The following is a 16,240-nucleotide window of genomic DNA, read 5'->3' as shown; positions in this document are numbered from 1 at the left end:
CCGACAGATATGAACAAGCATTGCTTGCACTGACCAGAATAGAAATCAATAAAACTACATGGCTGCATGAGATTCGGGGGAGGGGTATGTGTAGCCTAGGGGAGGAGATCCTTATTCATTTTGCCTTTTTTGAGGGGAGGGGGAGGTTGGAGAAGGAAAAGGTTTAAAAAGTCAATATAAAACTGATGAATATATTATGGGTATATAGTCAGAAAAATACATGTGTACAGTCAATGCAATATTAAATTACTAATAGGAAAACATGTAGCTGCTATGACCCCACCAACCCCACCCCGCGAGTAAGTAAAACATACATTTCTTATCTTTTGATAATTAAGAATGTGAAGTATTATGAAACTTTTATGATTTGAAAAAGCCTTACATATAAGTACCAAGAAAATTATACCTTTGAAAATCATATAGCACTGGTAAATTATGTTAATGTGTATTGTCAGTTACCGACAAGTAATTATAAAAATGTTCAAATCAAAGAAAGGAATTAAGAAAAAAAAAAGTTTTTCATTGAAATGTTCCTAGAAACTTGGGTATACTTCCACATCAAGCTCACTTTCATGTGAAGCCCTGCACAGAAGATACAATGCAATGTACAAAGACAAAATGTTTAATATTTTGACACATGTTAACCTAGTAACGAAGGTATATTTACATATTCAAATTATTACTCTATCTACTCAGGGACATGAGATATTTCAATTTTAATGAACACCCTGAAATTGCATGTCCTTTTGTGTAATGTCAGTTACCGACACATTTTTGCTTGCTGATGCGTAAAAAAATGTGGTTACATAGGAAAACTTAGTATCAGAGTATACAGCAAGGTTCACTTTATTAACTCTATCAAAAGCAAACTCCCATCATTTGTTGTTTTAGAGATACACACAATGAAAGGTGTGAAAACATTGTGCCGTGTAATGTCAGTTACCGTGAAAATGCCCATGTGTAATGTCAGGGTCAAGTGCATTCAAAAACCTGGGTCCAGTGCAAACTAGAGTGCCCAAAGTGAACTTTGTTCTTGCAAGAGATATATGGAGAGTGGAAGATTGTCTAGTATTGTAATTGTGTACTTGACTATTTTTCTTAAATATCAGTGCCATGGCTGAAGGGAGACTTCCTGAATCAAAATCATACATAAGAGATCCTTGCTGCATAAAGTAAATATCTTCCACTTTCAATAAGTGATTGTCATGAAATAAAACATTTGTATGGGCACGATAACTGACATTATATATATATACTTCTAATAGCTCTCTTTTGTACAATGAATAATTTTTGCAATTGCGTTTTAAGTGAGTTGCCCCAGGCAAGCACACCGTAGTTTAAGTAAGGAACAATTAATGAGGAATATAATATAAATAAAATTTCTTTAGGGAAAACTGATCTCAACTTGTATATAACACCAGTATTTTTTTACAACAGTTTGCAGAGATGATTTACATGAAGTTTCCAGTTCAATTTCTCATCAATAAATAACCCAAGAAATTTAGTTGAGGTTACTCTTTCAAGACAGACATTATTAAACATTACATTGCCAGGCAACATTTTTAAGAATTGCTAAAAAGCATATAATTTGTCTTTTGAAAATTAAGTGATAATTTATTGGCTTGAACCCACAAGATAACATTCTTCAATTCACAATTCACTGTTTCTATCAGGGATAGAGGATTCCTATGTGAAAAAAATACACTAGAATCATCAGCAAAGAAAATAAAGGATAATTTGTATGATGAATTTTGAAAATCATTTATATACAGTATGATGAGAGAGGTCCTAGAAGAGACCCCTGAGGCACACCACATGTAACAGTTTGCAAGCTGGAATTAATTCTATTCAAAGATACAAATTGTCTCCTGTCAGTGAGATAACTCCTAAACCACTCAAGGGCAACACCTCTCACTCCATAACAGTGGCGTAACAGGCGGGGGGGCAAGTTGCCCCCCCTGGCGGATTTCACCGGGAAAATAAAAGAAAAACGGGAAAAAGAAAAAAAAGGAGGGAGAAAGAAAGAAAGGGAAAGGGGAAGGAGAGGGGAAAAGGAAAGGAGGTAAAGGAAAGGGAAAAGTGAAAAGAAAACGAAGAATTTTTTTTTTAAATGGAAAAGGATCGAAGGAAAGCGGGAAAATGTACGAAAGAAGATCATTTAAGAACAAATCATTCCGAAATAGCACGGTGGGAAAAAATTTAAGTATGACAAAATGGCAAACAATAGCGGATAAAACAAAGGTAGAATGTAATTAGTCAAAAGCTAAATTGGAAAACAAAGAAAGGGGACAAGAAAAAAATAATAACACGACCGGGCTGCCGATGATTGAAATTAAAGAGCGGGAAGAAAGATGGACTGCATACAACATTGTGCTATAAGCTTGCTAAATTTTATGCAAATAAGCTATCGGCGCGGGCTTTGCCCCAGACCCCATCACGCAGTAGGGGCTCTTCATTTATAACCTTCAAATGGCTCTATAACGCCCCCGTTCAATCACGTTCAATCACTGGCATACAGGCGCGGGGGGGTCTTGGTTCCACACCCAAGAGGAAATAAAAGAAATTATAGGAGACAACGTACAATGAAATGAATGGAAACAATGGAATGTGTTATTTGCTAAATCTAATGGAAAAATCTATCACATAATTAGAATTTAATTTCAATAGGCAATATTTTTTTCCAGCTCGCTTTGCACGCTGGCGACTTTTTACAAATTTTCCCACATTGCTATGTTTTGCCCTCTCAAAATATTTGGTTCATCACGCAACTGGGTTGAATAAATGTGTTGTGTAAAAGTTATAGTCTGTATACGCCCGCGATTTGATTAAAATAGCGACAATATGCGAAGTTTAAATGGCTTTGATATAAAAAAGTTCCGGGGGCTCCGCCCCAGACCCCAACCGGACAGCACTGCGTATGGAGGGGTTGGGCCATGGCCCCAAAAAGTTCTACAAACAAGAAAAAAAAATGAGGAAAGAAAAGCAAAGGAAAAGTGTAGGATATGATTTTATTTACTGAATATAATGTAAAAAAATAGCTCAAAGTTAGATTCTCTTGAAAAGGTGAATTTTTTCTCGCTCGCTTCGCTCGCTCGGGACTTATATAAAGCAGCTTTTTAGCACATGTGCTATACTGCGCCCCTCGTTTTTTTACTCTTCACGCTACTGCCGCAAAGAGTCCTGTTCACAGTGGCGTACGTACAGAGCACAAAAAAGGAATCTAAAGAGAGAAGAGTGAAATATATTATTCTCTGGATATCATGTCAAAATCTATCACAAAATTTTATTTTTATATTAAAAAGGTCCAAATTTTTGCTCGCTCGCTTCGCTCGAAACTTTTTTTAAAGATAAATTCTGCCCGATACTCGAAATAGTCTCCTCATTACGCCTGTTCATACCATATGACCGGGAAATTTTTGGCTCTTGCCCCCCCTGGCCACCGACCCCTGTTACGCCGCTGCTCCATAATGGGATAACTTATGTAGCAAAATTTTATGATCAACTGTATCAAAAGCCTTGGAAAAATCTAAGAATATACCAATTGTGCTCAAGTAATTATCCAAGGCAGTGGCAACCTTATCAACAAAGTGCAAATGGCATGTGTAGTTGTGTGCTTCTCGCGAAACCCAAATCGAAAATTCGAAAAGATATTTGACTTTTTAAAGAAATGTATGACCCTTGCATATATGAGTTTTTCAAGGATTTTTGAAAAAGATGTCAACAAAGAAATTGGACGATAATTTGGTCAATAATTCAGGGTTGCCTTTCTTAAAACTTTTGCAATTTTCATGCTTCTAGGCACAAAATTGACATTTGACATTGAAAGATTAAAGATGTGAGTAAGAGGTGTCAAGATTCCTACAATAACATGTTTAATAAGTTCATTTTTAATATTATCACAGCCTGGGCTCTTACTTTTGAGAGATCTAACCACATCAGTCAACTCTTCCTCACTTGCAGGCAAAAAAATAGACTCCAAATTAGGCTCAGACAAGAAGTCAGCACAGGTTTTTTGACAGGGTGGAATAGCCGCCTGTAAATTTGGACCAATATTACAAAAATAATTGTTGAACTCTTCTACAATAACACTGTTATCATCCACAACTTGATCATTTATGATTACCTGTTTTATCTTTGAAACCTTAGGTGGTGCTTTAAAAACATTTCTGATCACTTTCCAGGTATCCTTAATATTATTAAAAGTCGCTTGGAATTGAGCACAGTAATATTGCTTTTTTGCATTACGCAATGTACATGTAGCAGTTAAAGTATTTCTATAAGCTTAATATTTCCTATACAAAAATGCTGACTTTGTTTTTTTATATTGGTAATACTCTGTACATCTTTTTTTTCTTATTAATTGAGTTTAACAAAGATTTGGTAATCCACAGCATACATGGAACTCTAAATCGACTATTGTTGATTATTATGAAGGGTTTGTGATACATGTAGATGTCATGATCTATCATGTAAAACAACACCTGTAATACCATACTATCAGTTTGATGCTGGTATGTGAGCTCACAGGTCAAAAAGGTTCAGAATATTGGATGGAAACAGAGTGAAACCTTTACATAAACATGTGTATTCTGCAATTTAATGACAAAGAACCATGTGACTTATCATTGAAATCAACCCAATTTTAATTTTTTTAATTTTTTTTTAAAATCTATTTTCATCTGGCTCAAATTTTGGGCAAGATAATTAATTCTGCTATTAAAACACCACTGCAAGCTCCACAGTCAATCTAGTGGCAATTATTTCAGATAAAGAGTTTGGGTGTTCCTTTTTAAGGACCAACATATATCCCCATGAAAGATGTACCATGAAACCACTACACTCTATACGGATGTTCAAATTATTTAGAACGGATAGGGCGGTATTAAAATTCAAATTTTAGTGAGCTGCAGATTTTGCAATGAAGACAAAATCAGCTGTAAGTCGTCAAAGATTGATTTCAAGTCTGCTTTGATGTCACTATTCCTCACTGAAATGTTAATCTTGCTGATTGCTTGTAACCATCTAAATGCTAGCAAGTTGATAGCTAATGAGCTAGTGATAGGCATGCAAATTAATTTTCCATGCAAACTTTAGAAGGGGGTGAATTGGAAAAGACTTCACTTTTTATCAGCTACTTAAAAAAACATATAGGAGGTTATCAATAGCCTATAGATTTAGTTTTAGGCCCATATTCTGAACTAAAGTTGTGGTTTAACTATGGAAAGCCAATTGGGGCACAAATCCCTAACAGTACACATCCAATTTATTAACTCAAATAACACTCAAAATGTTTGTAAGTGTCAGATAAGATAACTGAAGTATTTTGAAGCATTTTTATTCATTATAAAAGCAAAAAGAAAACAAAGTAGTAAACATGACAAACATACAATATAAACATAATTTTTTAATTTTTGGCTTCCCATAATTTTAGCAGAGTTAGACCATGGTCTAAGTTAAGCCCGACTCGCGATATTATGATTTTCCATATTTGGATATTATAATGATACATGTACATGTATTTTGGTCCAAATCAGTAATGGGCAATGCGTTTAGGTTGGCAGGGCCGGGGTTCTACAATTTGAATGTTTTTGAGTCGAGAACAATGCATTTACGATATTTTTTATGTAAGACATTGTTTATCAATGTTTTGTTTTACTCAAGATGTAACACATGTTTTGTACATTTTTATTGATATTCTGAAGAATTAAATCCCAAAGATTTTTAAAAAATTGTTTTATGAGATGTGATTGGCAAGATATCTTGACATGGTTTTGATATCTGTGTAGCCTCAAGGACAGATACATGTGTTTGACTTTTACATTATAAGTGTCACTTTCGGTATTTGCTTCTTTTTAATCGCTGAAGATACTTCACGCTTGATGGAAGTAATTTAGAGGTAAAAGTTCATATGAGTTCTTGTTGTTTTGCATTTTGTTTATCTTATAATGCAGATCTGAAACTTACATTAGTTTCTGCTCATATATCTCATTAATATGGGTGTGGATGATCATTGAGAGTCACAATATAACAACCAACATTGTGACATATATCAATAAGGAAATTACTTCAAACAATACATTGTGAATGACCCATGTGAGAGATTCCTGAATCTTTTTGTAAAAATAAACACACCGCTAAAAAAAAAAAAAAAAAAAATACTCACCCAGAAATTGTTGGTATTAATAATAAACTTGCTTACATATATGCATGTACATGTATGTAAGAAATTTTGAAGGGATTGTAAAATCAGATAAGAATTTTTGGGCATTTCTATCATCCCAATATTCGGTCTGGATATTTTATTGCTATTGTTGTAATTTTTAAAGTAAAACTATAATATCACATTCTGGTATGCGCTGCATGTATCTTCATGAAGATCAATTCCATCGAGTGATTTATTTGTATCTCTATCCTCTATTTCATTTATTCAATCCAGGATGCGTTAGTCACAGACATGCTGAATCTAGTTTCAAAAGAAAGTCTTCTGTCCAGGAGTTTAATGGATGTAAGTATGATATATCCAGGGCTGTTTTCATAAATCTGTGCAAAAACTTAGGCACAACTTTGGGAACGATTGGAATATGAAGTATTAAAGAGTCAGCACAAATATTTGGTGAAACATGCTGAATCTAGTTTCAAAAGAAAGTCATCTGTCCAGGAGTTTAATGGATGTAAGTATGATATATCCAGGGCTGTTTTCATAAATCTGAGCGGAAACTTAGGTACAACTTTGGGAACGATTGGAATATGAAGTATTAATCGGCACAAATATTTGGCAAAACGTCAATCCACACATTGCCACTCTCTCCACCCGGGGGGGGGGGGGGGGGTTCAATGGGTAGCCAGTAGGATGCAAAGGTCTATATAGTATGCATAGATATGAAAATTTGGAACTCTTGTGTGAATGCTCCACTGGGAGTGGAGAAAGTGCATTGATTATGTGTAGGTATGCAAAGATCTGATGACAGGGGTTCTTGACAGTTATAATCTGTAATTGAGACGTTGCTCCAATAAAACACTATACAAAAGCAGAATGATATGACATTCATCATTATTTTGCTATGTTATTCCTGAAACATGCAATGAGGTTTCCCTTTTTCCATGTGACATTGTAGAAACAGATACGTAAGTTGTTCTCAGGGGAACCATGTAATCATTTGCCAAAGATTTAAAGGGAACCTAGATCAGCCGCCAAGAATATTTTTTGATAAAATGTGAAGAAAATAGACTACTGAAATGTTTTCAAGAAAATGTGAGAGAACCAAAGAATGAATTTACTTGTTCATAATATTTCAATATTAAACCCTATCATTTATGGGTACTAGATGCTTGGAGAAGTTCATGAGTTTTCTATTTACACATTAGTTAATAAAGAAATTGGGTTACTGGTTTGTGGCGGTTATAATTTTCCAATGCCTTTGCTAAGATCCAGATCTAGATTTATTTTATTGATCCATAGTAATTTGCCCTCCACTGTCGGTCCATAAAAAAAGTATATACAAATTAGGCACTTATAAAACATTGACAGGAAATATAAATAATATAAAGTTTAGTATCAATTGATAATATTTGCTGATTGAATTATGGAAAAATGAAGTAATGTTGGTCAATAAGTTATGCCCTAATATTTTTTCAAAATGTTTGAATTGTTAGGGAATATTGAAGAGTAGGTAAATTGCCAATTCGTCCACTGCCAACTCGTCCACTCACCACATGGTCTACCTTCATTTAGTCTAATGCCATTCCGTCCATCAACATTTGTCTAACAACCATTTGGTCCAATAATCACTTCGTCTAATCCCCAGTTCGTCTATGACCATTTCGTCTAATAACCAGTTGGTCTAATACCCATTTTCTTTTCTTTCATGTTGCACATTGACACTTAAGTTTAATTAGACCACATGGTATATGGACTAAATGACTATTGGACCAACTGGTAATTAGACTAAATGAAAGTAGATCATGTGGTGAGTAGAGAAACTGATGATAGACCAAATGATAGTAGACGAGTTGGCAATTGGATGAATTGGAAATAAACCGAAGAGTGATAGACAAAAAAACAAACTAAGGCCCCTTTTTGACCTCTGGTTATTTTGGCATGTATTCATTCCTAATCCATTAAAGATAAATCCTGGTTCTGGTTAGAACAGAAAATGAAATGTTCACAGAATTAAACAAAGCTTACCCAAAATTATAAAAACTATAAGACTAAATGATATCTTCCAAACAATTTTTTAAAGGAAAATGTATTATTACAGAGTGATGAGCAAATTAAGATCAGAAAAATTACTGAAAAATGCCTGTCCGTTTATATAAAGTCATGCCATAAATTATTCTTCTGTGTTAGTTACACCAAGAAAAACATGTGATAATGGAATTAATGTAATTTAAAGCAAGCCTAAATTAAAATTTGATTTTTTTTTAATAAGCATTGTGGCATATGATAAACATTTAAGGATTTTTCCAACCATTTCCTATCAAAATCGATTCCTACATGTATACCAGTACTTGAAGTTAGCTTTAAAGAGGGAAGATTATTTATTGAATAGATGCCAGATGACACAGTTAAAGGGACATTCAGAACATTTTATAGAGCAAGCTACAGACAAGGTTTAAAGGCAATGACTCACATAAAAACTTATCTGAAGGGTTTGTAAGATGGTAACCCAAGTTTTATACTTCGAAACAAATTATAGTTCCTTTTAATGTACATATCAGATTGTTTCTCAAATGTGTTATTTTTTATTTTCATCTTTTTTCAGAATATTGTGTGCTTTGCATACATAGGAGCTTTTGCGATTTCAGCTCTATTTTTGTGATTACTCAATCCATTTATAATGTAGTGTAAAGTTGACACATGCTATGAATATTATGATGAGTAACAATACATGTTAATTTGGTTCTTGAGTTTGAGCCAATAGCTGTCTATTTGACACTGAATTATGTTATTCGTATTATTCAAAACACATTTTCAGTAATTTACTTTAGTATTAGCCAAGTTTTTATATTGGCGAGCATTGCAGTATCTGATTTTTGGTCCAAAGTGAGGGAGACGTGGAAGTGTTGCATTAAATGTGCAAACATATAATTCTCAGAAGCTTAAGTGGTAACTACATGATCATACAAAACATGAAAATGTGTGCCAATAATAAGCCCTTCAATAATTGGTTTATGTTTTTGCTGTGGTGCAATAACTGTGATAAGCACCCCCCCCCTCCCATGTTATCAAAACTGGTTCAAAGAAATTTGCTCCTTTTACAGTTGCTCCTATTGAAAATGCATACATGAAGCCAAACATTAACCTAGGGCCCATTTTGTAAAACTTGTTGTAATAAAAATAAAATGGAAATAAAGTTAAAAGCTACTGAAATCCTTCTCTCTGATTGGCTGATGGTAAAATTGTTATAAAAATTGTGTATTTGTTATTATAACAAGTACTTCTGAAACAGATACCTTGGCACCAAACCTTACCTTAGCCTCACATAATTCTGAATTCAAAACCCTATCACAGTCATTGCCCTCATCTAACATATATATCCTCAGAGAAACTAGCAGAGGAGCAATTGTAAGGGCCAAATGAATTTGCATTTCTATCAAAACCACCTTTTTACATGGAGCTGTTGGGTAAAATTTGAATCTGTTTCAAACGGACATGGGTTGTTGGAGGTGTCATGGTCCAGTGGTTATGACTCTCTTCTTTCAATCTGAGGGACTTGAGTTCAAATTAAAGCCATGGCGTGTTTTCCTTCAACAAGGAATTAAACCACATTGTGCTGCACTCAACCCAAGTGAGGTGAATGGGTACCTGGCAGGAATTTATTCCTTGAAGCGCAGTGTGCATAACAGCTGCATTGCTAAAGCCAGGGTAATTATGCTGCATTGCTGTAGCTGCGCTTAGAGACTTCTGATAAAATAAGTGTTATGCGCTAAACAAGTACAATTGTTATTATTATTGGAGTGTTGTATTAATTACTTGGTCCTTTTCTATTTATTAGATGGTAGCAGCACAGGCACAGTACCACCGCAATGCCCTCGCCAGACTAGAGAACATGGTCCCAAAGATGATGGAGAACTTGGACAGGGACCAGCACAAGCCCACATTCGGGACCCACCTTGAGGAGCATCTGAGGCTACAGGACCGTGAGATTGCGGCTCCCATCGAGGTCCTGGTCATGTGGCTCCTGGAGCTTGGTATCGAGGAAGAGGGCCTCTTTAGGTTGGGCGGGAACCAGTCCAAGATGAAACTTCTCAAGGTAAGTATGAACCATTGTGGCTGTTTCATAAAGCTGTTGGTAAGTTGCGAGCGACTTAAAGAACGATTGGTGATACTGAAGTGATACACACCAGATTTCCATTGGTGTTGATTTAATTACTAAGAAAGAGTCACCGGTCATTCTCAAAGTCGCTCGTAACTTACAAGCAGCTTTATAAAACACCCAACTGCTCTCATTACAGTCCGAAAACTAGTTTAATGTGTAACATATGAAAATGATCTTCCAAATTATTATCTATTATACATGTATGTATCTGATGGGGGAGGGCAAGGCGAAAGGTGCGGGCGCACCCCATACATTTTTCACTCTAAAGAAAAAAGAGCAGAAAATGCCCTCATTCAGCAGTGATGACATTTTTTTTTTTTTTTTTTTTTTTTGGGCCTGTCAAATTTTGAGACAAGTGTACCCCTTTTAAAAGAAATCTTTTATCCTTGGCCACTGCATATATGCATGTCTGAAACATGTTCTGAGGTGCTATGTCAGTTACATAGGGATACCTTGTGTAGCACCAAAAAAGATCAATTTGTGCATATCTTGAAAACAGCTTATGACACAGCCCCCCCCCCATACAGTACATACCTTTGTTTTGGAGGGGGAGGGCTGCATCAGTGGCAGGGATGTCCCAAGTTCTTATGTGCACTGATGATAGATTTAACTATACCAAAACACTATAATCCAAAGTCAATACCAAAAAAAGAGAAGTAAAAGGGAGTGATTTGGACACACGGCCTTGGAGAAATCATGACATTACAAAGGGCACCAGACCAATATCTCACAACAGTGAATATGGGGGGGCCTTGGTCTAGTTGTTAAGACTGGTGTGTTTTCCTTCAGCTAGAAATTTTCCCACATCGTGCTGCACTCAACCCAGGTGAGTTAAATGGGTACCGGCAGGAAGTAATTCTTCAAAAAGCTGCGCGCACCGGAACCGGTAGACTAGCTTAGCCGGGGTAATAAAGGAGAGCCGTGAGCACCTAGCAAGGTGGATATGTGCGCTATACAAATCCTATGTTATTTTTTTATTATTTATAAACCATACTTCCTGGTTATTTGTTGCCTAGGGAAGAAGTTTTGATTGTCTCTTTCAAATGACTTCCTGGGTATGCTCTATAAACAGTACTCATTTTCGTTTTCTCTCTGCAGATGTAATAAAGGGAAACCAAAACCCAAGAAGAGAAACAATCTTATTGTAAAGAGTTTTTGTTCTTTTGTATTTTATTATATGAAATTAGGTTAATTCAATTTTTTTCCTCCAAAAACTAGAAAAATTGGATTGACAACTGATTTAGTGCATTAGATATGCTCTATAACTTATTTCATTATAAGGGAGACATATTATTCACACAAGTATGAAATAATGAGAAGAAAATGGAAAGTGGGATGTGACATCATCAGCCCACCTAATGAATATTCATGATGACTGTTTTCACAAAATATTGCTAAACTTTAAACTTCAATAACTTTATTATTTGTTATCCGATTCTGATGAAATTTTCGGCATTTTGCTCAGTGAATTCTACTCTATGTATTAAGATATAAATATTTTCAGCCCGGACCATCCCTTTAAACGTCCATAACTTGCTTATTTCACAACTGATATTGATGAAACTTGTTTTGAATTGTTCCTCACATTTTACTCTTTCCAGTTTAAAGATTGCTTCTCTTCTTGGGTTTTAGTTAGATGCCAGTTGTGGTAACAATTTCAATTGAGTTTGTACAGAATCCAATCAAATGACTATCCAGCTGTCTAATATGTGCCAAAGGGTTGTGGAAGAATATGTGTGATTGCTAGAAAATTAGCTAACAAACACACATGAAATTCAAACATGTTGGGTCTTTTTCCCACATGTTCTTATCTGTGTTGGTGATTTCACCAAGTTCAGTTCATGTTACTGCACCAGGGGGGTGTTTCACAAAGATTTTTTAAAGTATGAATTTAATAGAGTTGCACTTAAATGTCTATTTGCATGCGGTATGAAAGGCATGACCACATTGGTCAGATCGTGCAAAGAGGATGCGTACTACTGCGTATTGATCAATTTGATTGCGCCTTGTATTTCAGATATGCGTCGGCATTTAAGTGCGATTTATGTCATACTTAAATCTTTGTGAAACACCCCCCAGATCTAAATCTCTGATGATAAAGTGCAGGTGCCGTGGCCGAGTGATCTAAGGCGCCTGGCTATCCATGGAAAATCTGGGGTTCGATCGCCGGCCGCGACACCTGCTCTTTTATCTTGCATTCAATTAAATGGAAATGCTATACGCATTATTGGTATTATTAGGTGTGCACTTGTTTGAAAAAAAAAAGATTTATATCTAAATAAATAGAGCAAAATTCACAGAGCAAAATGCTGAAAATTTGATTAAAATTGGAAAACAAATAGCAAAGTTATTGAATTTTAAAGTTTATCAATATTTGGTGAAAACAGTTATATGCACATCGTAATGAATATTCATTAGGTAGGCTGATGATGTCATATCCTCACTTTCCTTTTTCTTATGTTATTACATGAAATCATAATTGTTTCATTTTTTCATACATGTGTAACTTTAAATGATGTTTCTCCATTATAATGAAATAAGTTGCAGCAATAAATAACTAATGCACTTAATCAGATGTCAATCCAATGGTTTTAGTTCTTGGTAGACAAATTTTAAATAAACCTAATTTCATATAATAAAATTCAAAAGAACAAGTGGGGATATGACATCATCAGCCCATCTAATGAATATTCATGAAGACATGCCGAGAACTGTTTCACTGGAATAATTCAAATTTTTAAAATTCAATATCTTCGTTATTTGTTATCCGATTTTGATCAAATTTTCAGCATTTTGCTTTGTGAATTTTACTCTACTTATTGAGATATAAATATCTCCAGGCTAGACCATCCCTTTATTCTGATATTGAAGTATCCTTGTAGGATGATTCAAGCTTTTAGTATAGCAAAATGATACATTTGCTGTGTGACATTTTTCACAGTATATAATGCTTTTTTAAAAACATAATTACGTTTATTTTTTTGGTGTAGTTGGACAAACAATGGATCAAATGATAATATTAATGATAATGATATAATGATAGTAATGATGATGATAATGATGATGATGATAATGATGATGATGATGATATTGATAATGATGATGATGATGATGATATTGATATTGATATTGATGATGACGATGATGATGATGATGATGATTTGGTAATGATAATGAAAATGATAATGATAATTGATCATGTATTTATATATGGTATCTGCTATTGTTCCATTGTGAACTCACATTGTTAGTCTTCAGACTTTTTGATGAGTATTATAATAAAACCGAATTGAACTGAATTGAATTAAATGATTTTCAAATGTTATTTGTTATATGTAGGCCGCCTTTGATGCCAATATTGAGCTTGATTTAGTGGACTTTGAATTCCAAGAACACTCCATTGCTGGTGAGTTTCATTATTGTCAACTTTAAGAATTCATATTATCACCCAGAATGTTGGACATACAGTGTTTAATGTTAGAGCAAATATTTCTCTTAAAACCTGGGACACATTGAATATTTATACTAAAACATGGCCGTTAATTTTCTCATATCATTTCTGAGTTAATGATGTCTTTAATAAAAGAGCAAAATGTAAAAACTGCAGAAATTGCAAAAAAAAAAGATAATAATAAACAGTAATTATGATAAGTGGGAACTGAGTGTAGGTCTACTTTTAGATAAAGTTGCATATATTATGCAGCCGGGTAAAAATGAACACCATAAACATGTATTTCCTCTTCCTCCATATTTAATTATTCCAGTTGTCAATTGAAGAGTGTAGCAGTTGTGCTCCCTTTAAAGCAGATTATGAGTGTTTGTGGCAATTCATCTTATTCTGTTTTGTGTTTTGAAAAGTATTTATAAAGTACATATATATGATATCAAGAGGAATCTCTGATTTCATTGCCCTTTGGACTGTATGGGACTTGGAGAGCAAGAGATATAGAAACCATAGAGCAGGAGAGAATATAATCAATAGATACGGTTTGTGTGCATTAGAATGTATACTGGTTCAGAGGTAGAGATCATTGATCTTGAAACCCTGTTCCTGCATTCAAAAGCCGGTGACACGACATTTGCTCCTGCGACAATTGCCCTGGGCTCAATCTCATCCAAGATGTAGGGTTAGGGTTAGGTTTGCAACAGGGTTTTATGTTAAATTTAGGGTAGAATATAGTGTTAAACCCAGGGTTTTAAGTTGGTCATTTGTTTCGTGTGCGGAATTTAGAGCAGAGCAATTGTTGTCGTAGCAAATGTCATGGAACCCCAAAACTAAGCCTCTACGCTTTCATCCTTTGGTGTCTTGTCATTTAGCCGAGCTGCCAATTAGCAGGATTTTATACTATTTAGTAGGATTTTTAAAGGGAAAGTGACACTAAATAGGATTTGTACCCTAAAAGAGGATTTTTAAAACTTGTAAGAATGAAGATTTTTTTTTTTTTTTTCTTTTCAGAATTATAAAGAAAATTGCATTTTAGGCTTGAAAATAGGATAAAAAGAGAACAAAAATATGAGTTTTTCACAATTAGGGTTGTTAAGGTACAAATGTGAACTTGCCCCTTTTTGCCGTGGAGTAAACTAAAAGTTGTAAACCGAACAAAATGGCAGCCCCCACAGGAGTTATAAAGTAATAGCCCAATGGATTAAAGCATGGAAATTGAGAAATCCTGCTCGATACTAGTACTATTTTCATAGCTCTATTTGGTTGATGTAAGGTTTGGGAATATAGTATCATGTGAACGTGTTTAATATATACATGTAGATCTAGATAAGGAAAAACATGTCTTAAAGTGTTTGATATTCTCAGTCTTTGGTGACTTTGAATTTCTTAAAGATTTCATTATTTTTGCGGTCCACCAATCTGGAAGAAATCGCACCGGTGACGGATCGCATCGGTCGGTAACCGATGGACGGCCTGTTTCAACTCAGCCCTAGTAATGATTGTTTGTACACACAGCATTCAAAGATATTTGTTTCAACCAATACTATGCTACTGCCTGCTCTTCAGTCAGTTTGACTTTATTGTTGCTATTTTTCATGTCTGCCTTTTTTAATGCTTCACTTTGTTTTAAAAATTTATTGAATTTTTTATGTTTCCTTGAATATCAACTCAACAATTTTCTTCTCTGTTTTCTCTAGCTGTACTGAAGCTGTATTTGAGAGAACTTCCAGCTCCTTTATTGACCTTTAACCTTTATTCCGATTTCATTGAAGCGGGCAGGTAAGTGTTGTGTCATGTGATAAGGGGTTTCCTACAATGCATATCAGGGGCCTGTTTTCATAAACCTTGTTATGATTTAAAAAAATATGCTATAATAGTTTAAAGCTACTGAAATCCTTCAATTTAATTGGCTGATAATAAAGTTGTTGTTGAAATTATGCATTTGTTATTATAATAAGTCTTTTTGAAACAGGATTCTGTAGACAAACACTTTGTGGAAATGAAGATATATTGAATAAGAATGATGGAATATATTAAATGATGATGGACTACTTAACTGTTGCATGAAATGAATCATTAACAAAGTCTGTTTTGATAATTAGATTCTTGGAAATATGGTGATATATCAACTAAAATAACTTATAGGGCAAGCCTGTCTCAACAAGCAGTGGATTCGAATAATAAGAGGAAAAATCAGACAAACGTAACGCTGTTTTTTTTTTTAATCAGATGTAAAAGAAGAAAGTCATGAAATTAAAGGGTTATCCAATCCAAATAAAAACTTGTTTTTAGAGGGAAAAGAAAAATCATACTAGTTGATAAGTGAAAGTTTGAACAATATTGGACAAACAATAAAAAAAGTTATGAATTTTTTAAAGTTGTTAATATTGGTAATCATTATACCCATGGAGACTTCAATGGGCAGCATAGATTATGTCATAGTGATGTAGGGCAAGGACTACTCTTCCATATACTC

The 16,240-nt window shown here is 34.5% G+C and overlaps 1 protein-coding gene across 3 annotated transcripts in view; it reads left to right on the top strand.

Moving 5' to 3' along the window:
• Positions 1–5,601: 5,601 nt before the first annotated feature.
• Positions 5,602–16,240, top strand: part of LOC129270229 (rho GTPase-activating protein 17-like) — a 31,845-nt gene continuing 21,206 nt past the window's right edge. For all 3 annotated transcript variants that reach the window (XR_010294818.1, XR_010294817.1, XM_064105399.1), the window contains exons 1-5: positions 5,602–5,607; positions 6,435–6,505; positions 9,996–10,253; positions 13,659–13,725; positions 15,462–15,543. Coding sequence is in view for 1 of the 3 variants with exons in the window: in XM_064105399.1 (XP_063961469.1) it covers positions 6,455–6,505; positions 9,996–10,253; positions 13,659–13,725; positions 15,462–15,543 (458 nt within the window). In the remaining 2 variants the exon portion in view is untranslated. The remainder of the gene's footprint in view (positions 5,608–6,434; positions 6,506–9,995; positions 10,254–13,658; positions 13,726–15,461; positions 15,544–16,240) is intronic.

This window comes from Lytechinus pictus, chromosome 10 (assembly GCF_037042905.1).
Source record: "Lytechinus pictus isolate F3 Inbred chromosome 10, Lp3.0, whole genome shotgun sequence".
Classification (NCBI taxonomy): Eukaryota; Metazoa; Echinodermata; class Echinoidea; order Temnopleuroida; family Toxopneustidae; genus Lytechinus; species Lytechinus pictus.
This window is presented reverse-complemented; position numbering and strand designations above follow the sequence as displayed.